We start from the raw sequence: 26,270 nt of genomic DNA on the forward strand, positions 1-26,270 counted from the left end.
TATAAAACAATAAAAAATAAATAAAGAATTGAAGATACGTAAACTTTAATTTTGTCTGCTTTGCCTGTGAAATTATTCATAGCCCACAGCTCAGCAGGGACATGCATGTATCGTATGACTTTAACAAGACATGAAGTGTCTAAAATAATTGTGCACAGTTCAGCTGAATGATGGAGCTTACTTTGACTGTATGCTTTGTACAACATTAACAAACTGTACACTGAAACAAAATAAGCAGAATATTAATAGTTGATAGAGCTCATGGTGTATCGGTCAGTCAGATGCACTCTTGGCCACTGATCTATACTCGTGATGTTTTCTTTTATAATATCATTGGCTGATGTTTTTCTTAATGTTTTAAAAAATAGTATTTTACATGGTAATAAGATCAAGACCCTTGATGACATCACGATCGGTTTTGTCATGCAGTGCTTGTTGTGGAAATTCTAATTCAATATCAATTTGTAGAGACTGAGAAAGAAAAACCAAACAGAGTTTTGTCTTTTTATTGCTTTAATTCTCTGCAGAGAATGATCCGGATTACACACAGCTTCCGAGTCTGTGTGCAAAGAGATAACACACAGACTTACAGCCCACTTTTTATAGAATGTAAAAAGATACACTGAAGGACAGACTAGGACCTTTGAGCCAATCATGTTGCTCCGTGCACATCACACCAAAACACATGCACATCTCATCATAGATGCCTGGTAACTCTCAAAAACTGCCTGTTTCCCCTCAAATGCTGTTTTTAAACCTAAAGCAGTTACGTGCACAAGTTACATAAAATAATTAAATGCCCCTATGGACTATATATACTACCTTATTCATTGTATGTTATAAAAGAGATTAATAAATTAGATTAATGCAATCAATGCCAAATTAACAAAACTAAAAATTTTCATAACACTCCTCCCTTTTGATCATTATTGATCACTTATATTGATTAAATGTAGATACATTTGTGAACACACTACCCTTATAGTTTACATCAATCATGTAAATTCAAGATTTTAAACACCATTACTCTCATAAGGGCGAAAAAAAGCATCTGCATTGTTTTTTTATGGAACATAGTCATTCCTAACATATAAGCAAGTTTTAAAGAAAAAAAAAACTCTTATATTTGATAATATTTCAAAATCGTAGTGTAATATTCAAAAAGAAGAAACTTTTTTTACTTTTCTTCCGGTTGCATCATCTCGTAACACAGACAATGACCTGCTTTAGACCTTCTTTATTGTACAGCATGTAATGCTTACTTACCACTCTTCTTCTGTAGAGCTGCTGCAGGTGTCAGATTTTAGCCTCTCATTGTCTTCATCATTTACATCAGAAGTACTTACATATACAAGTCATTGTACATTAACATCTGATGAACTACTAAAGATTTCATGATTTAATTTACAGCTCTTCTAATCATTCCCACTACACAAGGCCACATACACAGCAAAAATAAATTCATGGCCAGTGCTGAGATGGCAATTAACCCAATGTATTCTTCTTTCTGCCATAAACCCTTAAACCAGTTCCATTCCCAATCATCATTGGCATTTACTTCTCTAGCTGTTAACCTGTGAATTGAATTAGTCATGTTTTGAATACAGTTCCCACAAGTACACACACATCCCCGCGAGGAGATGCAGAGAGCTGGTCCAGGACAAATCTTGCAGTGCAGTCGGCCTCAGTCCTCGTAGTTTCTTCTTGATGCCTTCCATCGTCACCTTAGTAGTGTTTATGAAACTCATCAGTTCATACCTCGTGATTTGGACTTCAATTTGAAGAAGGCTGACCCCAAGTGCCGTAATTACATCATGGAAGAACTTCTCAGCTCCGTTCCACAGCTTGTGTTCCCTCTTGACGGGTTGGTCGTGTGGTTTCGCTGCAGTGGTCAGATGGTATGTTTCCTACGCTGTCATCCGTTGGCCCAAACTGACCTCAGATCACCCCCACACAGTGATGTTGCTGCGTGTTCAGCTCCCGTACACCACTGTATGTTTGTTCACCTCAGTCAGCCAGACGTCCCCCTTGGCACGGGGCAGCTGGTCAATCACTTTACTGAGCTGTAGCCCTCTGGTGGTGCTCGAACCTTCCTGCAGTGACTTGCATGTATCCACGTAGCCCTCTCTCTCACTTTCACCTCAGTTATGTGTGTTATCAGCAAGACCTGATACCATGCAAGACTCCTACCACTGGCTTGGGCAGAGCATCCTTGACCTGCTAAGGTATCTGAGAGAGAACAAGAGACATCTTTCTGCTACACTTCAGCATGTCATCTTCACACAAGGATGTAGAGGACAGTTGTTGTGGTTCTGGTCCTACTCCACTGAAAGTTGGCCTGTCAAACTAAATTTCAAATGGACTCAAGTTAGACTGTTCTTTTTGTCATTATCATATACATTAACACAATGGGGAGTGCTTTTACCCAAGTCTGTCCTGTCTGCTCACAACACTTCATTACTTTTCTCTTTTATGTCACATCTGACTAATGGTTTTATTTGCATTATCGATTATGCTTTCAATACTCGTGATCTAGGCCATGTACAAGTTTTGCATAGTGTGGGAAACATGTTTTGGCAGACGGTCTGTCGTCTGTACTCGGCCTGTTTTCAGTTTGCACTCGGCCTTCACCCATTGTTTCTTTTCTTCTGCTGTGGCAAAAGCTTGCATAGCTGTAAGATAATCAGAAGGGGGTGTGAATTAATCATTGGTAAATGTTACACAGGTAAAAGAAGGTTCTGTTCTCATAGCCGTGTCCTTCGCTGTGGTATCAGCTTACTTGTTACCTAAAATCACAAAATCATAACTTTTGGAATGTGTGACGCATTTGCAGATAGCAACTAACTTTGGTAGCAAAAATTGCTTATAACAATGCTGCTATTTTATCATGAATTAGATCAGGCTTACCATCAGACTTAATAAATTTCCTGTGCTTCCACAATGCACCAAAATCATGACAAACCCCAAAAAGAATAACAAGAATTTGTATAAATTCTTTGCATAAAGCCTCCGTCAATGCTACCAATTCAGTCGCTTGCGCAGAGCAATGCGCGTGGAGCGCTCCAGATCTTATTGTTGCATATGCAGTGGTTACAGCTTAACTTGCTCTGTTTTTGCCAATTGTTTGGGTCTCTAGATGCTGAACCATCAATGAATAGAATTAGGTCTTTTCTAAGTGGGGTTTCTTTTAAATCTGGTCTTTGTGTACAGACCTGTTCAAATGTGGCATTCTGGATCAGTCTGAGGCAGTCTTTGACCTCTGCTCTTCTGCGTGATTTTGGGGGTGTTCACTCTGACTGGACAGTGAGTCTTGATCCGTTGACACAGTATTTCCACTGCTTAATGATATGCTTCGTTTTGCCTCTATCAAGTCTTTCTCGTTCTATGGTTAAGAGACCATCACAGCTCTATTCAGCCCAGCCGCTTGAATCATGGGGAAAGCTCTGACATGCTCTCCTTTTTCCTCCAGTTTCTTCTCGTTCAGGCTGTCCGGCTGCAGTGTCACTCTCTCATGAGCTTTAGATCTGGTGCTGACTCCGGCCATGGAGTATTTCGTCAATCCGATGACGTTGCTGGTGGCAGAGCAGACGGTTTGGAAGATGATGATGCTTGTCTTTCGTCGGGCGGTAAGGACTGCGGTGCAGATGCAGTTTCTCTTTAGGAGGGAGGCAGCTGTGGTGGTTGAATCTGGTGCTGCTGTGGCATCGATAGGGGTGAAACCAGGAGTCCAGATCAAAGTCCACTTTGGCACAGCGCAGTTCTCTAAGGGGATAAAGAGAAGAAATCTGAACAGTATGATCTGTTCTTTTATCAGCATTTTCTACAGAAATAATTTTTCAGTTCTTTCCTAAATGGCATTTAAATTTATTTATTAAAAGGTAAAATAAAAATTCCTATGTTTCTGAAACTTGCTTGTTTTTCGCCTTTTACATTCTCTTAATTTGTTTTCACATTTTTCCAAGTTCTCTTTTATATTGTTAAGGGCTGTTATGCTAAAGGTACCTCTTCTTTTTTGGAAAACCATAATTCTCAACCCAGGGTATGACTTTCATAATTATTTCCTTATACTTACTCGCACAAAGTCTTATCACCACCATCCTGCTTACCTGCAGCCCCGTTTCCCGTACCCGCGAAAAATCAGTCTCGCGTACCTGCGAAACTATACTGTTTCACGTACCGGCGACAAACTGTTTCACGTACAGGCAAAATGTACGTGTACCTGTGAAAACTCAATGCACGTGTATCTGGGAAGCCATGCTATAGCTCCACGTACCCATGAAAAAACCGTTCACATTCCGGCGACCTGTGGGGTGGCTTGGACTTGCAACATAAGGTCTAGGAATATCAAACCGCAGTTTACCAAATTAGAAACCCAATTTTATAATTTTTTGAGCCAATCATGTTGCTCCGTGCGCATCACATCATAACACATGCACATCTCATGCACATCTCATCGTAGATGCCTGGTTACTCTCAAAAACTGCCTGTCCCTGCTACACAGTTTCCCCTCAAATGTTGTTTTTCAACCTAAAGCAGTTGTGTGCACAAGTTACATAAAATAACTCAATATCCCTATGGACTATATATAATACCTTATTCATTGTATGTTTAAAGAGATACTTAAATGAGATTAATGCCAAATTAACAAAACAAAAATTTCCATAACATGCTCACCTTCATTATGATATGAATTATAACTAATGGAAAACATTTTCACCACAATTTTACGATGTAAGTGGCAGTGAAATTAGTCTTACTGTGGTATCATTTCGTGAATCAAAGGCCAGCATATTTTCATGTAATATAGATGCTGAACAGAGCAAAACAACCAGGCCTACCAAAGTTAAAATAATATCCTACAAGAATAATTGTATATTTTGAAATATTTGTATTTTACTTAAGAGTAGCTAACACATTTCTGTTGGTTTATATAAGACTCTAAAACATTTCTATAGAATGTAGACCCTTTAGATCAGGGATCATCAAATCTGGCTCACGAGATCCACTTTAATTTAAGATCCAACTCACCCGAGGATGCTAATCAATGTCTTCAGGATCATTCGAAAATCACAGGTAGATTGATCAGGGTTGGAGCTAAAATCTACAGGAAAGTGTATCTTGAGGATCCCTGCTTTAGATTAACAGGTTATGTATGTCTCCCTGTAATAACCCATCTGACTGATTCTGATCATCAGCTTGTTGGGACAAGTGATCAGGGACCTGTCAGAACGCAGCTCAGTTCAGACAGCTCTCTCCTAACCAGCAGATGGTAAGGTGTATCTGAAAAGAGAGACATATAAAATGTGCAGAGCATCGTCAGGACCAGAATTAGCCTATATTGGCATTGCAATCAGTTATTTGAAGCTCATAAAAAGAAGTCAAAAACATACACCTTATTTGTTATCAGTGTCCCCACAAGAACCACAATCTAAGAAATAATCAGATTATTCAGACATCAATGAAAGAATGTGCCCTAAGGTCTACAATGAAGTGAGTCAGGAGGGTGGGGCTGAATTAAGAAATCATTTTATCTGTTCGCTGAGGAAAACTTCTGTTGAAAAGACACCATTTCACATTGTTATACGAACAGCGTGTAGTGATACCATATCTGACGGTAAGATTAAGCTTGTCTAATGTAACTTGATTTTTCCCTGAACATGTTTGACATTTTGTATTTTATGTGTGTGTGTGTGTGTGTGTGTTTTACAGCATAACTTTTAAGAAACATCAGTCAAATTTTTTTTTCTCAACTTCAATGTGCCCAAATAGACCTAAAATGTGGTCAAATTTTGTAAAGTGCACTCTTTGATCTTGTGTCTTGATATGATCTCATCTCGACTGTTCTTTTGATTTTCCCATTCTTTACTTGTACTCTGTAATGCCATTGTCCTCTCGTTTTTGTCACCTTTCCTTCAGCCTTTCCAAATGATCCTGATTCTGTCTTGCATAAACTAATTGCTCAATCAGTATGATATTTATGTGGCTTCCTTTGGTCCCTTACCTGATATTTAATTTCCTTTTATATATATATCAGACTACTTCTAACCCCAGGTTGAGAGTTATAGTTCCAACTACGTCATTTTGCAATGCTTTTTGTGAATGTTTGTTTGAACTATTGTTTCAAGAAACACCTGAATCGTGGAACTATGTTGGTAATAAGAAAACTTGTGATCATAGTTCACAACGTGGGGAAAAAAACTGCTGCTTCATCTGTTTCATTGCAACTTTAAGGGGTGCAACTAAGTATGAAAAATTACAAAAAAGTATATTAAAAGTAGACTATTTAGAAGAAAGGATTGTTCACCCTGTTGGACAATATTTCAGCAGTTCCATTTAGGCAAGGCAAAGCATGGCATATTTATTTATATAGCATATTTCATACACACCCTTACCAAAAAGTTGTATATTTCAAGTTTATTTGACTAAGTATACTTAAGTAAAGTTCAAGTATATTTTTAAGTATACTTTATGTATAAAGTATACAAATATCAGTGTTCTAGTAGTATACTTGTAAGTGTACTGTTTCAATACTCCTTGGGACTAAATTGGCCCACTTTCTAGTATATAAAAGTATACTTTTAAGTATACTTTAAGCATAACAGTACCCTATTGTTAATCTCTCATTGGGTTCAGCTGTTCCCTATTACCGCTGGCGTTCGTGCACCAGCACACGCACCTGTTCTGTGTCTTCGCGCTGATTGCGCTGTCTAATTCTCCCTGTTCTTTGTTCTTGTCTGTGTCTGGGAATTGTTTAATGTGAGTGTGACATGCTTCTCGACGTCTCGCTTTACACTAGGGCTGGGACGATAAATCGATGCAGAATCGATTCGTGGATCGATTCTTAGATTTTCAGAATGCATCTGGATTCCTCTGGAATCGATTCTGAGCTTAGATTTTAACAGCAGATGGCGCTCTAATCTGGTTTTTATCTGCACACTCAAATGCTCATGAAGAAGACTCAACTAATTTTTACTTCATCTAAGAATGCTTTTATGATGCAAGATTAGTGTAAACACAGCCCACTGTGAACATCTCTGTAATTCGCTTCAACCTTTTTGAGTTTTATTAATGATTATTTTAGGTTCAAGTATCTGTAAGGATTTGGGAAGGAGCAGAGTACGGGTGTTTCTAAAGCATGCAGTGCCATCTGCTGTTCAAAACTAAGCTCAGAATCGATTCGAGAAAGAATCGCGATGCATCCGGTAAATCTCAGAATCAATGCTGAACCATCTCTCGATTTGCGATTGTAATGATCGAACCAAGTTCAGGTATCTTTGAAGGAAGGAGACCGGAGTTGGCGTACTGAGGCTTGTGGGAAATTTATTAACAACTCAAAAAACAAAAACGATCTCGCTCCATATACTTAATTAACTTCACAGCTCTTTCTCCACACTGGCTTCACAGTCCCGCGAGTCCTCAGTTCTCTCTCTCTCTTGCCGTCTTTCAGCTGTCTTAAATACTGCCTCCACACGCCAATCACTGCAATCAGAAGCAGGTGTTAGTCATTTTCCACTTGACCCACTTACCACCGCTCGTCTCCTCGCTCTCTCTCCCGTCGCAGACCTCGCTGAACCACGCCTCCCGTGCCACATACCCCCACCGCCCGACTCAGGCTGGGGAGCCATCCGGCCTTGCTCGGTCTCAATATGGTGCTGAATCAGATTGGTACGACCAGGTAGAGGCGAAAACATGTCTGCAAATTCTAATTGCAAACGGCTGATGTCAGTGAGTTGCGAGGGAGAGAGGTGATCCCCTCCCGGGGCCAGGGCGAGGGATTTGTCTTTGATAATCGCTTCTGGCCCGAGATCCTCCTCTCCACTGACTGCCGTCGCCAGCAACACTGATTCCTCCTCACTCCATTTTTTAAGGAGGTTGAGGTGATACATTTTCTGTGCGTCGCCTCTATCTGTTCGTATTACTTCATAATTGAGATCGCCCAAACGCTGTGTGACCTCAAAGGGTCCTTGCCACTTTGCTAATAACTTAGAGCTGGAGGTTGGCAGTAATACAGGTACTTTTTCTCCCGGTGAAAATTCTCGAAGCTTAAGTTCCCCTGATATAGAACTGGCTCTGCCTGCCCTGGGCCTTAAGCAAATTCTCCATAGAAAGCTGCCCCAGTGTATGAAGTTTTGCCCTCAGGTCTATGACATACTGAATTTCGTTCTTGCTATCCGACCGTCCGTCCTCCCAAACTTCTTTTAAGACGTCTAACACCCCACGGGGCTGGCGTCCATAAAGAAGCTTGAAGGGGGAAAACCCTGTGGAGGCTTGGGGGACCTCGCGCACAGCGAATAAGAGGGGTCCCAGCCATCTGTCCCAATTTTTCGCGTCTTCTTGAACGAATTTCCGAATCATTGTTTTCAACGTGCGATTAAACCGCTCGACCAGTCCGTCCATTTTGTGGGTGATAGATGCTGGTACGTACCACTTTAATGCCCAACAATTTGTAAAATTTGCTTAACATGTGTGACATAAACGTGGTGCCCTGATCTGTCAGAATCTCTTTCGGGCCGATCATTCTAATGGCCCAATGAGGTCCATGCCAATTCGTTCGAAGGGGACCTGCACTAAAGGGAGAGGGCGCAAAGGCGCTTTTGAGGTGGCTGGTGGGTTCACCAACTGACATTCCAGACACAATGAGCACCACCTGCGCACATTCTTGTGAATGCCCAGCCTAAAAATCTTGTCATTAGACGTTTTAGTGTCGCCGTCACTCCTAAATGCCCTGCCATTGGATTACAATACGCCGTCTGGAACAACATTTCCCGACGGCTCAGAGGTACTAACAACTGGGTTGTATCCTCTTTTGTTTGAGCGTCGTGGGCCACTCGATACAACCAATACTTAATAATGGCAAAATACGGGAAAGAAAGCGCACGATCAGGGTGGAGAACCTGCCCATCGATGGAACGGACCTGCTCGAATGCGTGTTTGAGGGTCGCATCTTGGGACTGTTCCAAGGGGAAGTCTTAGCGACTGGAGAGGGTTAGCTTGGTTCCCCTGAGACAGCCCCACTAGGTCCTGGCACCTGAGCGCTCGCCCGCCCCCCGGTCGTCTCTTCTTCCCAGATGCATCCACTGTTAAACACCCCAATAATTGTTCGAAAGCGGGCCAATTGGTTCCCAAAATTAGTGGATGTCGGAGGCGCGAACTAACGGCCACCTCCACATAATGCTTTTTTCCCCTAAATTTGATGGCTATGGCTTTTACGCGCTATTCCACTATATCCCCGTGCACACACCTCACCTTAACCATGCGACCCGTATACAATTCCCCCATTTGTATCAGGCTTTGATGGATGGAGGTCTGGTTACAACCTGAATCTACCAAAGCCTGATAGGTACCCCCCTTAATACTCATGGGTATTTGGTACAACCCGGCTTGATCGGGGGCAGCCTGCGGGTCGTCCGGGATCCGGACCTCGTCCCCACCTCCATGACCGGGCACCGATCCACGAAATGGCCCGGATCCCCGCAACACCAGCAGGCCAGCCCAGGCCTCCCCGCCGCTCTAGTGGCAGGAAGTGGGTTGGGGAATTGGCGTGGGAAGGCAGTATGTGGCTCCTCGAGTCCCTCCTGGTGCGGCGACCCCAATCCCCTGGAAGGGCCTCGTGGCCCGGCCGCTGTCTCCATCCCTGTCGTCCAGAGGGGGGCAGCCCTCGATGTCCCCGCAAAACAAGTCCTCGGAGCAGGAACTGGTTTCTGAGAAGATCCAGATCCAGCGCCATATCCAGCGACACCGGACGGTGGCATTGGACCCACTGGGCAGTCCTCTTTGACAGGCGGGAGATGAACTGCTCCAGTACCACTTGTTGATGATGCCCTCGGCGTCGCTTCCTCTGGCCAACAGCCATTTGCGGAACGAGTCCCGGAGCTGCTGTGCCAGGACAAAGGGTCGGCCCACTTCTGTCAATTCCAATGACTAGAGGCGCTGTCGGTGTTGCTCAGGGCTGAACCTCCCCGTCCAGCAAGCTCCGGAACAGCTCGCAATCCTCCTGCTGGACCTTCATCATCACCTGGAACCGATGCTCGTGGTCCTCCCGCAAGTCTAGCAGGGCTTGATGGTGTTCTTGATGCAGGCCCGCGAGCGATGTGATGATGTCCGCAAATGGCGACGCTGGTGGTCCTGACGGAGTTTGCATGGCGGCGTTGTTCTCCTTCCTTCCCGGGTTTCGGCACCAGTGTAATGATCGAACCAAGTTCAGGTATGTTTGAAGGAAGGAGACTGGAGTCGGCGTACTGAGGCTCGTGGGAAATTTATTAACAACTCAAAAACGATCTTGTGCCATATACTTCATTAACTTCACAGCTCTTTCTCCACGCTGGCTTCATGGTCCCGCGAGTCCTCAGTTCTCTCTCTCTCTTGCCCTCTTTCAGCTGTCTTAAATACTGCCTCCCCACGCCAATCACTGCAGTCAGAACCAGGTGTTAGTCATTTTCCACTTGACCCACTTACCACCTCTCGTCTCCTCGCTCTCTCTCCCGTCGCAGACCTCGCTGAACCACGCCTCCCGTGCCACAGCGATGCATCAATTTATTTTCCCAGCCCTACTTTACGGAGTTTGTGTGTGTGTGTGTGTGTGTGTTAGCAGCCATTATTCAGAGTCTGAGTCCCAGTCCCAGTCCAGAGCCCAACGTGTTTCTGCTGTCCTGATCTGCTGTGCTGGGTCCTCTGTCTACAGGCGTGGTTGCCACTATTTGCCAGCCTGGACTGTCTCAGCCGGCTTATGCTTCATTCCAGTTGGACTGCACTTCAGTCAAGGATCTGTGACTCGGGAAGCAACTGTATGATCCTTAGTTCTTAGGCAGTCTGTTTGTGTTTGTTTTCAGGACTGAATAAACTGTGCAAACCTCTTTCACCTCTGGGTCATCTCAGGTATCCTGACAGAATACCCGGACCAAGATATGGAACTGGCGAAGGATGCACCGATTCGCTCCGTGGTGGAGATTCAGGGGGTAATGCTGGGCCATCATGAGGAGGAGCTCTCCGCAGCAAGACATGCGGTTGAGAACCTCGCTGGTCAACCCACCCACTGTGCGAAGGTTGCATTTGTCATCTCTTTGCTGACAGAAAGAGAGCGAGACTGGGCCACAGTGGTCTGGGAGGCGGAGGCGGTATGCTGACAGTCCTTTGCTTCGTTCCGGGAGGAAATGGTAAAGGTCTTTGACTCTTCCGTAAGTGGATGCAAAGCATTATGAACAAGCAGTGGGCTCGTGAAAAGAAGATTCCTTTGAGACTCGAAGACCCTACTCCTGTGTTTTCGTTAGACGGCAGTGAGCTGCCTGGTATACACTTTGTCACAGTAACGGTGAGTCTCACCATCTCGGGCAACCACAAAGAGACTATTTCCTTTTCTATTCTTTGTTCTACCATTGCCCCTATAGTCTTGGGTCATCCTTGACTCATTCAACATAATCCTCAAATTAACAAGGAACTATTCAGTTTTGGAATTTGTCTTGCCATGTCCCAGGAGGAGCCTGGTGATTTCTCCGGAGTGCCAGAGAAGTATCACGATCTGCGGGAGGTCTTCAGTCGTTCCCGGGCTGCATCTTTCCCACCTCACCATCCTTATGACAGCAGTATAGAATTACTTCCTGGTACTACTCTCCCCACTGCCATTTATACTCTCTGCCAGCCCCGAGCGTGAGTCTCTTGAGAAATATTTATCTGAGGGTCTTGCTGCCGATACTAACGTTCCTTCCACCTCTCCCGCCAGTGCAGTTTTTTTTTTTTGTTAAAAAAAAGGATGGCTCATTGTGCCCCTGTATTGATTACAGGGGGTTGAATGACATAACAGTTTAGAATCACTACCCTTTGCCCCTTATGTCATCCACTTTTTAGATGCTTCAGGGAGCTTCACCAAGCTAGACCTCTGTAACACTTACCATTTAGTGCATATTAGAGCGGGAGATGAGTGGAAGATGCCGTTTAATACTCCCCTCGGTCACTTTGAGTATTGGGTTCTTCCGTTCGGCCTACTCAATGCACCGGCAGTCTTTCGAGCCTTGGTCAATGACATTCTGAGAGACATGCTCAACATTTTCATTTTCGAATACTTGGATGACATCCTCATAATTTCTCCGTCTCTGGCGGTGCATGTCCAGCATGTTCATCATGTCCTGCAATGCCTACTGAAACAAAATTTTTGTTAAGGCTGAGAAGTGCGTGTTTCATGCCCAATCGGTGTCCTTCCTGGGTTCGGTGATCTCTGCTGACGGCATCAGCATGGATCCGGCTAAGATAAGCATGCTGATAGAGTGGCCCATCCCAGATTCTCACATTGCTCTCCAGCGTTTTCTGGGATTCGCTCATTTCTATCTGCATTTTATTTCTAATTTTAGTCACATTGCCACACCTCTAACAACACTCACTTCATCATAGAGACATTTTAGTTGGAGCAAGAGAGCCCAGCGCGCTTTTATTAGACTGAAGGAGCTGCTATGATGTCACCATGGCCACTGTCCTTTCCCAGTGCTCCCCTACTGATAATAAGGTCCATCCTTGCATGTTCTTCTCACACGCCTCTCATCTGCTGAATTAAATTACGACATCGGTAACCAAAAGCTTCTTGCCATTCGTTTGGCTTTAGGTAGCGCCACTGGTTAGAGGGTTCCTCTGTTCCATTCATTGTATGGACAGATCATAGAAACCTCGAGTATATCCGGTCGGCTAAATGCATCTAAATGCATCCGTCGAATGCACGAATGCTTGTTGGGCACTATTTTTCTGATGTTTTGATTTAGCTTTTTCTTACAAGCCTGATGCTCTTTCACGGCAGTGTGGCTCCGCTGGGGACGCCTCTTCCTCTGAGCCCATCCTACCGGAGGGTTGCGTAGTAGCAAGTATTTCTTGGGGAATCGAGAGACAAGTCAAAGCCGCTCTTACTGGTATTTCCATTCCCAGACAATGCCCTCCTGGCCTATTGTTTGTCCCTCTGCCCATGAGACCCGTCGTTCTTGGCTGGGGCCATTCCTCTAAACCCTCGCATCCCTAAGTCAACGATTTTGGTGCCATGTGCGTTGGTTTGTTTCATCATGTTCTGTATGTGCTCAGACCAAGTCTAAGAACTCTCTGCCCGCTGGGCTTCTTAGACCCCTCCCCATTCGATCTCGTCCATGGTCGCACATAGCCATGGATTTCATTACTGGTCTTCCGGCTTCAAATAATAACAGTGTCATTTTGACTATAGTCAATAGTTTTTCGAAATCAGCCCATTTTGTGCCACTTAACAAGCTCCCCTTCGACAAGGAGACCATGCAAATTATTATTTAGAATGTTTTTCATTTGCACAGTCTCCCCACCAACATCGTCTCAGACAGGGGTCCCCAATTTTCTTCGCAATTCTGAAGAGAGTCCTGCTGATTGATTGGTGCATCTGCCAGTTTATCCTCAGGATTAACGTACTTAGAGAGCTGTTAGGTCCGCCCTATGTCAAAGTAGAGAGCGTACCCTCCGTGCTGCCCATCTTCATCGCGTTAAAGCACCTATGTATATCAGTGGACTAAGGGTATGGTTATCCACCAAGGACAGACTACTACAGACCGAGTCGCGTAAAAACTTGCACCACGTTTCATTGGGCCTTTCTCCATAGTCAAAGCTCTTAGTCCAGAGGCCTTCAAGCTCAAATTGCCTCCCAATTTGAGGTGCGTCCACCCAGTTTTCCCTGTCTCATGTATTAAGCCAGTTGTTTGTGCTCCCGTCCCCGCCCTGCCCACTGTCCTGCTCTTGTTAAGAGTTCTCCTATTAACACGGTCAGGAGATTGCTGGACACGCGCCGCCGGGGTCGGGGCTTCCAGTATCTCGTCGATTGGGAGGGTTATGTTCCAGAGGAGACCTGAGGACTGGTGTGATATGCTCAGATTTTCTGGTTCTTGTCAGAATCCTGGCAGCAGTGTTCTGGATGAGCTGTAGTTGTCTAATGGTCTTCTTGGGAAGGCCAGTGAGAAGACCATTACAATAGTCCACCCTGCTGGTGATAAGGCATGAACAAGTTTGTCCAAGTCTTGACTGGAAATAAATCATCTAATTCTTGCAATGTTTTTGAGATGATAGAATGCCAATTTAGTTACTGCATTGACATGACTAATGAAACTAAGGTCTGTCCAGAATCACACTAAGATTCCTGACTTGATTTTAAGTTGCTAGTACCCTAGAATCAAGGTATGCATTCACCTTGAGAACTTCAACTTTGTTTCCAAATACAATGACTTCAGTTTTTATTTCTTGTTTAACTGAAGAAAGTTCTGGCACATCCAACTGTTAATTTAATCAGTGCATTGGCAGAGGGAGTCGATAGCCGCATTTCCACTGTTGGGACAGCGCGAGCCAGGGCTTAAAACGGGCCGGGCGGGGCTAAAAGCCTCGGGCCAGTAGTACCGAGGCCAGAATAACGCAGGGTCTCCACAGTGGAGCCTGAAGCTGGTAATGGTAATGTTCATGTCTAGTGTGCACAGTCTTTTAAATCGCTTATAAATATTTCTGCATTGAATGGTGATTAAAATCCAGATCAAATCAAGTTATTGCAAACACTCCTGCTTACTGAAAGTGAGTTTTGAGCTCAACTTATTTAAAAAAGTTTTTAATGCTGGTGTTATAGCTGTTAGCTTTCTGAAATGATCTGCTGCGCCGACTCTCTATTTTTATAAAAGCTCCCGAACAAAAATTAATATATTTTTATGACATATGCTACGTTGAGCTAAACTCTCGAGACAAGACGACAGATAAAATGTTACTAAATAAATACACAATTGTGATAGAGAATAAGAAGCTGACATCTGATTTCTCCATGTTTACTGTGTAACGTTAATGTTTAGCGTGCATAGTCTTTTACATCGCTTATAAATATTTCTGCCTTGTTTGGTGATTATAATTCACATCGGATCAAGTTATTTCAAACACTTGCTGCTGACTAAGAGTGATTTTTGACCTCAACTTATTTTAAAAAGTCTTTAATGCTGGTGTTAAAGCTGTTATCTTTCTGAAATGATCTGCGCTGACGATCTCCAGACACGGAGAAACTCCGCCTTTGTTCATAACCCCTAATCTAGCACCAGCTGGCCCGCTTTGGACCAAGGTTTTCGTCGGGCCAAAAAACCCTGTCCATTGGCCCCGTGGAAGCCCCAACGAGGCACGATCAAGCACCGGAAGTGACAGTGGAAACGCCCTGGCATACACTTGCACACCCGATTTAAGCTCGACAGTGGAAACACGGCTAATGGGGTTGTAGTCATTTGGAGTTAAGGCTAGATAAATCTGGGTGTCATCAGCGTAGGTGTGATAGGCAATTCGGTTCTTTGACGTTATTTGACTTAGTGGGAATTGAGAATTGAGCCTTGTGGGACTCAGCATGTCATGAACGTCCACTTAGACTTATGCTCTCCTAGAGTCACACAATAACCTCTCCCTTCTAAGTATGACCTGAACCATTTGAGAACCATCCCACAAATCCCGACCCAGTTTTCCAGTCTCTCTAGTAGTATGTTATGATCAACATTGTCAAATGCAGCACTGAGATTTAGTAGGACCAGCACTGATTATTTGCCAGAATCAGAATTTAAAAAAAATATAATTTCTTAACTTAATAAGCGCTGTCTCTGTGCTGTGATGCAGTCGGAAACAAGATTGAAAATAGTCCAGGGATCCATTTGGGTTTAAGTATTTGTTCAGATGATTAAAAACTACATTTTCAATAATCTTGCCTATGAAAGGAAATTTTTATATTGGTCTATTATTGCTCAATATTATCAAGATTGCTATCAAGAAGGGGTTTAAAAACTGCAGTTTTCAGCGAGTTTGGAAAAGTCCCAGAAAGTGAGGCCTTCACCATTTCTAAGAGATCTACTTTTTTCACCCTTTTGAAAAAATATGTGTGAAGTGTGTCAAGATAGCAGGTTGATGATTTAAGGTGCTCTAGTTTTTCTTCTCAAACCTCATAAACAGTAACTTAAAGAACACTCACACTATTTTTGCTAAGAGACTGACAACCCCCCCCCCCCCAAGTCAGATTCCCAGTGCAATGCTCTCAGACAGAAAATGCAACGAGTTTGCTTCCTTCTTTTCTGAGAAGATCAATAAGGCAATTAGCACATCCCCAAGTTATGCAGTCTTACAGATTCGACCAGAATATCAAAAAGAAGATACTACGTCTGCTTTTGAAAAATTGATAGCAAAATTTTGGAAGAAAAGCTGTGGTTAGTTTCACATTAAAAGCATGAAAGCTGTCTTTATAGATGATATAGTGAATTTCAAGTTTTGTCTACTGCCACATCCACTCAGCATTTCTGCTATTCACTATTTAATGATAATAGTGAAACAGAAATTACACACTTTTGATTTTGTAGGCTACTTAGGTAAAAAGTTTACATTATTGTTGTCTGTCATTGACTTCCCAGCCAACATTTCAAGGTTGAACAATGAGGGTTTGAAGTATTTCCATGGGTTCCATGTCAGCCTTATCTGAATTAACCCATAAAAATCTAATTTACGTAGAATATGACTGGGTCTAATCCAGATAGGCCTGACATGGACAGAACCAATGGACAAACCCATTCAAGCTCATAACGTGCCTACATTGGCGACCACCATGAAATGTTGGCTAGGCTGATGTTAATAGCTGTAACAGATATGCAGGTCAGCGATTCATGGGTTAAATTCTGTTTTATAAATTCAGACTGTTGGTACTAAATGCCAGCCTGGCTGGACTTAAATTACTTTACGATACCCATGCGAGCCTCAAAGGATACCTGAACCCCCCCCCCAAATTCCTTAACACACACACACACACACACACAAAAAGAAACCTTTCTTTTTGTTCCTTACTTTTGTAAGTCCTTTATTAAATATGTATTTTGAATGTTTGTGTATTGCATAAAATGGTTAATCCTGGGTAAATGGTTAAAGTGCTGACTTATAAGTGGAAATGCTTGATTTCAATCTTATACTTTCTCAAAAAGAAATGTTCTGCAACCCCCACACTCCTTGGTAGCTCGTAAAATTTTACGACCACACAGGACCACAGGACAGGAAACCTAATCCTTACAAAAGAATGATAGAATGTACTCAAATGTAGTCTTAATGTGTATAGTATTGTTTTTGCGGTACATTAGAGGTTTCCCATATAAATTGGGAATATCTGCAGTGTTATCATGTGTTAATCAAATCTTTAAATGTGTGTAATTCTGCATTTGAATGTATCTTCATGTTTTGATCATTTGCACATATTAATTTTAGTATCTGTGTAATCGTCATGCTTTGACAGACCCATTTATCTAGAGCAAAGTAATGAAAAATGTATTTAATCTGGAATAATGAACTTGCTTTAATATTCCTGATGAAATCGGACAGGCCCTAAATCATCAGGGGGTTGTCTCAACCGAGACAAAGGAACTTTCCCTCCGCTTCAGATCGCGGACATTCATTGGATGCTCCCTCGAAAATGGGCGTGAACTATTTCAAGCTATAAGAATTGACCAAACAAGGTCCACTCTCTCTTCTTGCTCTTCTTCCCGTTCTCCGTTCTCGGACACGTCGCTCCGCGCGGCCTCGGGCCGCGCTCAGTTCCCCTCCCCCCTCAGCACACGGACTGAGGAGAGGAAAGCCATTTTCATGGCTCATTTGGAAACTTTCATTTTCGTTGTTTTGTTTTCTTTTCTTTACTAAGTTTATTCAACTATTCGCCTCTCCACACAATGAAGACGAATTCTGGAACATTGTTTGTTGAACCTTTCAAATACCGCGCGAAGATGAACGAACACCTCTTTGCAACAAAGGAACACGTGACTCCACGCTCACGCCAAGATCCAGCGCAGCTTGCACGCGCGTCACACGGCCTCCGGCCCACGCGCGCAGTTTTCAAAGGACCACGTGACATCACACGTGCGTCGCCGGTACCACGCTCACCCACTGGGCCATGCAAGTATCGTTTTCTATGGAGATTTAAATGCTGCTTTAAAGTGTTGCTATTATTTGATTCGTTGTTGGTTTCACTAAGGTTTACTGACTGATTTTCATACCTGGGCTCATTCTGTGATCTCTCTCGCTTTCTCCACTTCTCCCTCTCTCTCTCTCTCTCTCTCTTTTATTTGGATTTCGTTATGTCTTGTAAATGTTTATTGTCTGTATTTTCGTACGCATATTTACTCTGTGTGATTTGTAGTTTGATGTATTACTAGTTGAATTATTAAAAACCCATATATAAAATGATTGGCTTGGACTCCACCCCACTCACATTACGAGTCACTGAAATGTTTTGGTCTATAGCTACAAGCTCTAAATTTAGAAACTAAATTTATCATAAGGATAGGATAATATTTTCATGGCCAGAGAATACTTTTCCTTGAATTATAAGGCGTGATAACTTTATTGAAAATTGATAGGTCTACAGTGGTGTGCTGGACATACCACGGTTTGATCTGCAGTAATTTACAGTAAGAGATATCACAACAATTGATATGAAGAATGTAATATTGACATATTAATGAGTAAATTACAGTGCCCTGTGATTAGTATTGGTATTGGCAATTGAGCTATTTTTCATAATCAATAAAATTAAATGTAACTGTCATCTGAGATATATATTAATCAAATTCTTGATTAATTATTCAAATTCCCTATATATCATTTGAGTTAATTACTATGTAAAACTCATTGTTGTTACATAGCTGATGCAAAACAATTTGACAAATGTTTCTTAACTATTTTTTCTAGAGACCATGAGCCCAGTGATGGAGTCTGTCAAGGGCTTTGTGCTTGGAGCCGTGGCTGGAGGTACTCTGGGAGCCACGGAGGTACCGCTGAATCAAATAATGTCAGAGATCATCTCAGGAGCCCAACTGAAAGCTGTTATGTCTGGCATTAAGAGCATTGGGGCACTTGGACTGGGTGCACTTCTAGGAACTACTGCGCTCATCACATCTATGGCATTGATGGTGACGGGGGTCACCGTAGCCGCTTCTGTGGCCTTGTGTCTATTGAGATTGAGGAAGAGTGAAGGATGGGTAGCAGCAGGATTGGCCGCGGCTCTCACCATGACTTCAAGCGGTGCAGCACTAGGGGCCATCATTGAAAATCTGAGCAAGAGCTACGGGATGGTCAGCCTGCTCTGGGCTTTGGGTATTTTTACAGTTTTGAAACTATTGATGCACTTCTTTGTCAAGTATTCATGCACAGGACGGGAATTCTGTGGATCAGTAGCTGATGCTGCTAAGAGAGAACAAGCAAGACTACTTGCTTTGGAAATAGATCTAAGACGGCGGGCTGCATTGGAAATGGAAAAGCGGATTAAGGCCTGCGAGATGAAGAAACCAGAAGAGGATGGTCTGGTTGCTCGGGAGGTCCAACAAAGAGAAAGAGAAGAAATAAAGAGACAGCAAAGGAAGGCTGTTGAGTTGGAAATGCAGCAGAGGACTTCTCGACAACGCCTGCTGAAAGCTGTGGCCACATACATGGAGTTTCTTGCATTTTCTGGCATTCCAATGACTGTGACTGCTTTTGTGACTGCTGGCTTTGGCATCTTTGGCTTCGGAAATTACAGATTTGTTTTTGTTGTCCTGTTAGTCGTGGTGTTATGCATGTCGTTTTGGCTCATGAGTTCTCTGCGTTTGAACTTTTGGATGCTTATGGGTTGCATTGGAATGTTTGCCACATTTGCCATTGCCGTGCTGACTGTTCATGCCGGGCAGGAGGTGGCAGGCATGTCTGTCAAAATGCGCTTGGCAGGACAAAACATGACCAAGGAGAATATCAGCATCCGTATGACTTATGCATCCTCCGTACAGGCGATATCTGCAGGATTCTTCGTGTCAGAAGTCTGTCAGGTTGGTTTAGGGTCCACAGTCGGTGGTCCAATGGCACGAGAGGCAGGAGGAAAGGTGATTTTGGGGGCGTCTGTAACCGCTGCGATTGTTTTGTCGATAGTTGAAGTGTCGTCGCAGATGCTGGGAGTCGGTGGTAAGGCGGGGGCTTTGCTGGGGGCGGCTGGAGCTGCTGGTGTGTCCATGGGAGGTGCTGCAGCCGTAGCGGTGAAATCGTCCTCATGGGGAGGAACAACAGGAACTACTGCTGGGATGATCGTTGGCTTATTGGTGTTTAGAGAGTGGGACATTATTAACATAGGGCTTCACATATGTGTGGCATACCTGTTTGCCATGACAAATCTTTACTGAAATGCTATGTAACTGCTCTTTTTATTACTACACTAATAACTTGGTAAGAATCAGCATCAGTAAAATTGAGCTTTTTTTTCTTCTTTTTCTTTCTTCTTTCTTGTTCTATTCTCACTATATCACAGTTTTGTTCTCTATGTTTGCTCTAATATATATATATATATATATATACAGTGGGGATCGAAAGTTTGGGCACCCCTTGCAGAATCTGTGAAAATATGAGTAATTTTCAAAAAATAAGAGAGATCATACTAAATGCATGTTATTTTTTATTTAGTACTGTCCTGAGTAAGATATTGTACATAAAAGATATTAACATTTAGTCCACAAGACAAAAGAATTGCTGAAATTATTAAAATAACCCCACTCAAAAGTTTGGGAACCCTTGGTTCTTAGTACTGGGCTCTGTTACCTGATGATCCTCGACTGTCTTTCTGTTTTGTGATGGTTGTGCATGAGTCCCTTGTTTGTTCTGAACAGTTAACCTGAGCAGCGTTCTTCAGAAACATCTTTAAACTCCTGCAGATTCTTCAGTTTTCCAGCATCTTTGCATATTTGAACCCTTTCCAGCAGTGACTGTATGATTTTGAGATACACCTTATCACACTGAGGACATTTGAGGGACTCAAACACAACTATTTAAAAAGATTCAAACATTCACTGATGCTCCAGAAGGAAACAAGATGCATTAAGAGCTGGGGGGGGGGGGGGGGGGTGAAAACTTTTGAACACGGTGAAGATGGCCAAATTTTTCTTATTTTGTTGAAATATAATTGTTTTCCATTTAGTTCTGTGCTTCGTAAGCAACAGAAGATACTTGTATGTTTCCCGGTACACAAATTAAGTACAATTTACATTGATCTTCAAATTCCAAAATTTTTCACCCCCAGCACTTAATGCATCTTGTTTCCTTCTGGAGCATCAGTGAATGTTTGAATCTTTTTAAATAGTTGTGTTTGAGTCCCTCAAATGTCCTCAGTGTGATAAGGTGTATCTCAAAATCATAAAGTCACTGCTGGAAAGGGTTCAAATATGCAAAGATGCTGGAAAACTGAAGAATCTGCAGGAGCTTAAAGATTTTTCTGAAGAACGCTGCTCAGTTTAACTGTTCAGAACAAACAAGGGACTCATGCACAACCATCACAAAACAGAAAAACAGTCGAGGATCATCAGGTAACAGAACACAGTATATATAACTTTTGAGTGGGGTTATTTTAATAATTTCAGCAATTCTTTTGTCTTGTGGACTAAATGTTAATATCTTTTATGTACAATATCTTACTCAGGACAGTACTAAATAAAAAATAACATGCATTTAGTATGATCTCTCTTATTTTTTGAAAATTACTCATGTTTTCACAGATTCTGCAAGGGGTGCCCAAACTTTCGATCCCCACTGTATATACATATATATATATATATATATATATATACACACACACACACACACACACACACTGAATATATGTTTTTGTTTATTTTTCATATGTCAGGATTCTTTTTTTTAATAGGCAAAGAAATACTTTAATCAATTTTTAAGTAGTGTAGAAATAAGGGAAAGGTAACAACTTTAATCAACAGGATTCTGTAAATTAAGAGAATACATATGAACAATAAGGCACTATAGTGGCTCCTGTCAAATATTAAAATGTATTTGTCTGAATCTAAATTTTCCAGTGAGAAAAATGGTCAGAACGAACAATATGCCGTTATTTTGGTCATTATTGTAAAACAAACACTAGATGTTTTGTATGTGTCTGTGCATATTGACCTAATTATGTGCTACTTTCTTTCTACTTTATATTTTCTAATTGCCTCTTACTTTTTAAAGGGCTGATCCCAATCAGGAGATGCAGTGTTTGGTCATTTTTACTTTTTATTAAAATATTTTTATTTCATTTGGTCTGCTTTTGTTATTTTGATATGCTGGTTGGTAAAAAACTATATCATTGTTGTTGGCACATGACCACACTCGTCACACAGGTATAGAATACCATATGTACAAGAAATGGGATACAAAATCTTGTCTGCATTTTCTGGAAATTGTATTTTATTGAGTACTAGAGATTTAACCTAGAAGCAAAATTTAAAATGAATAAATAAAATAAATGAAAATAAATGACACTAGTTAACACATATGACTTTTCTTTCCAAATACTATATTAGTATAGTAATTAGATATATATGGCTTGAAGTTGTGTTTTACAACTTCAAAATATGAAGTGGACACTAGAGGGTGGTAAACACCATGATAATCAGTGTGACTGACCTTTTCCTACATCTAGAGCATTGCTCTTCATGGATACAGTAGAAATGTACAATTTGACAGAAATGCACAGAGCACACTGACAATTTTCACTTGGGTTTTGCAAATAAATTTCACTAAAGATAAAGAAAATCCAATTAACAGACTTTTTAAACTGATATAGATTTTTTTATATTATTATTATTTCAGAATCTTGAAATACACAAAAACACATTTGTTTCTGTGACCCCTAACCCTAACCCTAACCCTAAAATGTTATTTTCTGTCCCCTAACCCAACCCTAAACCTACGTCCTTACAGAAAACCTTTTTGCATTATTACAATTTCAGATAAACATCATTTAATTTCATAAATTCATATTTTTTCTCTCTCCTCATGGGGACCAGAGACATTTGGCCTTTCATAAAAAGGCATATCTATTTAAATTGTTATATACTATTAAAGTGATTCATCATTAGTGTTATCAAAATGAAGTCAACAGATTGTGTAAAGCACAAAAAAAATCACGGAGCATGCTGTGGGGTGTGAGCAGTTCAGATTGACGCTCCTGAACTGAAAGCGAGAGCAGTTGTGTCCGTCTCTGGAGGTCTGTGCTCTCAGGTGAGGGTCATAGTTTCTTTCTTCAGATGTCTGGCTTGAATGACAGAGTGCTGTGATCGTCCATCAGCTCTCTGAGTCCACTCATGTCTCTCTCATGGTCTCTGAAGAACTCATCCTGCAAGGTTTTGACAGGGCTTAGTTATTCTGCCAGCTGGGATCGATCATGGATGAGTCTGTTTTGATCTTCCTACATACAACACAGTTACACAATACACAAATATGTCAGTTTCACTACAGATTAAAAGCAGATTTCAAACTGAATACACAACTCTCAGAAGATGCACTTGGTGTTTTAAACGAGCTCTCCTCTGCATGTGTACGTGTGAGACTCGCTGGCACTGAGCGTGCTCAGAATCCTCAGACACAGCATCACTGTTCTCATAGCAACAATGCTCGTCTGTGTGAATCCTGCAAGTCATAACCCTGTTGTGTTTCTTGCTGTAATTGTCCCTTTGATCAAGTACACTAACATTTGGGGAAATGAGGGGGCGGTGGGGGGTATTTGGTCATGGCTGATATTATGTCAGATCATGGTTTGTGTCAGTGTTATTTTAGTAGAAGTGAGATAATTATAGTTTTTATGAATATTTTTAATTCAATGATTTAATATTTTCAATAGTTTTTAGTAATTTAATTTCTAATTTTTGTTAAATAATATCAAGTTGCTGAAATAAAATACATTTCAGTTTTTTTATATATATTTTATTGCATGCAATGTTTTAATCATTTTATTTCAAGTCATGAAAGTATTTTTATGGTTTTAGTTTCAGGTTTAGGTGTAGTTAACTACAATAACCTATTTTATTTTAAGATTGAAAGTCTGGATGATAAAATCTACATAGCAAAGATATATTAAATGAGGAAGGCATGGTAAAAAGGTTCTAAGAAAGCTTTAATGTGAACTTCATAAAACAAAAAATAAAAGACAAGAAAGAAAGAAATCAAATCAAGGATGCTGCTGCACACGGTTCCAGTGTTTGTGTCCGTTCATAACTGTATCGTTGAGTTTGATCTCTTTAGGCCACAGAAATCTATTTTTCCAGCAGATGCTTCACTGCTGGATCTTTCCTGTGGACCGTTCCCTTGGTTGAGGCAAGGAAGAACAAAGAAGAGGACAGGCATGTGTTATTGATGTTATTGGCTTTTATAACCCAAGACAAAGTTGAGAAGAAAGGGCCCTTGGTTACATTGTAAGTGATTTGTTAGAAAAGTATTTGCATTGGCCGCAGTACAAACACATCACATGACGAATGCCTTATGTTAATAATACGTAATGTATTACAACAGTGGTTTTGGAGTTTCTTTTACAGCTCTTTCCCCAAAGCACAACATCTCTGACCCTGTTAACACTAGGGAAGAACTGAAGCATGTCTTAAAGAAAGAGCTGGTCCCCTTCTCAGGGCAAAAGGCTGAAGGATGGCACACATCTGCAGCCTCTTCTCACTGCACACAGATGACAATTCGCCATCTTTACATCAACTTTAATAGGAAGATTAGTCAAAATTGGTTTTAAGGACAAATTCTTACAATTAACTGCTTATTAACTATGATATATATATCTGACAAATAAACCAAAACAATCGCAATCTCAAAGCACTGAGTATGGAAATGTAAAAATGTCATTATAATCCGATAACCTGTGGAAGATGACCCTGCTGTCAATGGCTCAGTGTGTTCAGCAGCGTGATCTGGCCGTGTGATATGCTTTGTCTTTGTGAATGGGAACTGACGTTGGTGGAATAAAGGACTTGGTTGTCATTGTGCAAAGCCCACAGGAACTTGGCAATGGGTCTCGCTAGAAAAACTCAATGAGGCATCTGACTTTGATGAGGCTTTGTAAGTTAGAGCGACATCAACAGCATCAGATGTTCATTTGGAATGACAAATATGTCTGGATAGAGGCACGCGATACAGAGGAGAAGCTTGCCATACAAAATAACAGAAAAACACATAGGCATGATTGTGTCATAAAAGACATGCAATCATTTTGCTGTTTGCTTCTTATTGCTGTTGTGTTTTGGGGGAAATTTCATGCATAACATAACATTGAGCGAAAGTGCATTTTTATATTGGATTTTATATTTTATAATCAATGCTGATGTCAAGTTGACTGACTTTAGAGGGTGGTAGACAAAAATTAACATTGAAGTGAATGGGTGCCGTCAGAGTGAGACTCCAAATAGCTGATAAAAACATCACAATAATTCACAAGTGAACCATATAACTTCAGTGCATTAATTAATATATTGTGAAAGTTTGTAAGAAACAAATCCATTAAGATATTTTGACTTTAACCTGTTGCTTCTTCCAGCTAAATATAATGAGAGAAAAATGCACAGAGCAAGTGTATATACACAGATCACAAGTGAAAACGGTCCAAGACAGCTCTAAATGAATGTATTGGTGGCTTTTGATGTGAGAGACAAACTGGAGATGAACTTTTTCACTAGAGGAAGCATTATCATGGATTATGGACTCATATTTTAGAATAAATGGTTAGAAGTTAAAACGTCATAATAACATAGTTGTTTCGTACACTCTCTGACTCTCTTTCTGACGGCACCCATTCACTGCAGAGCATCCACTGAAGAGCGAGTAGTGCTACATTTCTCCAAATCTGTTCACATGAAAAAACTAACTCATCCGCATCTTGAAGGGCCTGAGGGTGAGAACACTTTCAGTAAATTTTATTTTTTTCGGTGAACTATTCCTTTAAGGTGTCATTAGCGCAGTGTTCCCTTCTTCGTTGTTTACAAGCGCTCACTCAACCCAACTCCAAATCCATTAAAATGAATCTGCTGATGCACATCTATGCAGCAAACATGACCGGTGGCACGTAAGCAATTATCAGACTCAAATTATGTAAGCAGTTACTTATAACAATGCATTATTTTGCATGATTACAGACAAATCTGTAAAGCCAAAATTGATTGTTTTCATTGAAATGCATCTTAATTACATTTTTATCAAATGTATAAAATACATCACTTTTTTCCAGCTGTTTTGAATAAAAATCTATCATGTTTAGGTTTCTTATTCCTGAATGAATGAATTTTCTCTTTGCAGTGCTGTCATTTCTTTCAGGCTGAGTCCAAGCATCTACATGAGCAGCCGCACGTTTGCAATCATCCTGGGCTGGCGGAGAGCCAGTGTGTCAGCTGCCAGTAATGGGTGGGTGAAAGTTAATGCCATGCGAGGCTTCATTGGGGTTGCTGTGAAAAAGATAACACAGAACATGCCTG

The 26,270-nt window shown here is 41.5% G+C and overlaps 1 protein-coding gene and 1 long non-coding RNA gene across 2 annotated transcripts; one reads left to right on the forward strand and one right to left on the reverse strand.

The window, feature by feature from the left end:
- Positions 1 to 490: 490 nt before the first annotated feature.
- Positions 491 to 4,199, reverse strand: LOC127975331 (uncharacterized). The gene is made up of 2 exons (XR_008157501.1): positions 3,213 to 4,199; positions 491 to 2,672 (listed from the first exon to the last, which is right to left on the reverse strand). It is a non-coding gene; the product is annotated as an uncharacterized LOC127975331 (long non-coding RNA).
- Positions 4,200 to 5,546: 1,347 nt separating this feature from the next.
- On the forward strand, positions 5,547 to 20,647 carry LOC127974522 (uncharacterized). Its single transcript, XM_052577856.1, has 2 exons — positions 5,547 to 5,614; positions 18,706 to 20,647. Exon 2 carries the CDS (start codon positions 18,711 to 18,713, stop codon positions 20,160 to 20,162), a length of 1,452 nt encoding a protein of 483 aa, XP_052433816.1. The 5' UTR covers positions 5,547 to 5,614; positions 18,706 to 18,710; the 3' UTR covers positions 20,163 to 20,647.
- The last annotated feature ends 5,623 nt before the right edge of the window (positions 20,648 to 26,270 follow it).

The sequence above is a fragment of the Carassius gibelio genome, chromosome B16, assembly GCF_023724105.1.
Source record: "Carassius gibelio isolate Cgi1373 ecotype wild population from Czech Republic chromosome B16, carGib1.2-hapl.c, whole genome shotgun sequence".
Classification (NCBI taxonomy): Eukaryota; Metazoa; Chordata; class Actinopteri; order Cypriniformes; family Cyprinidae; genus Carassius; species Carassius gibelio.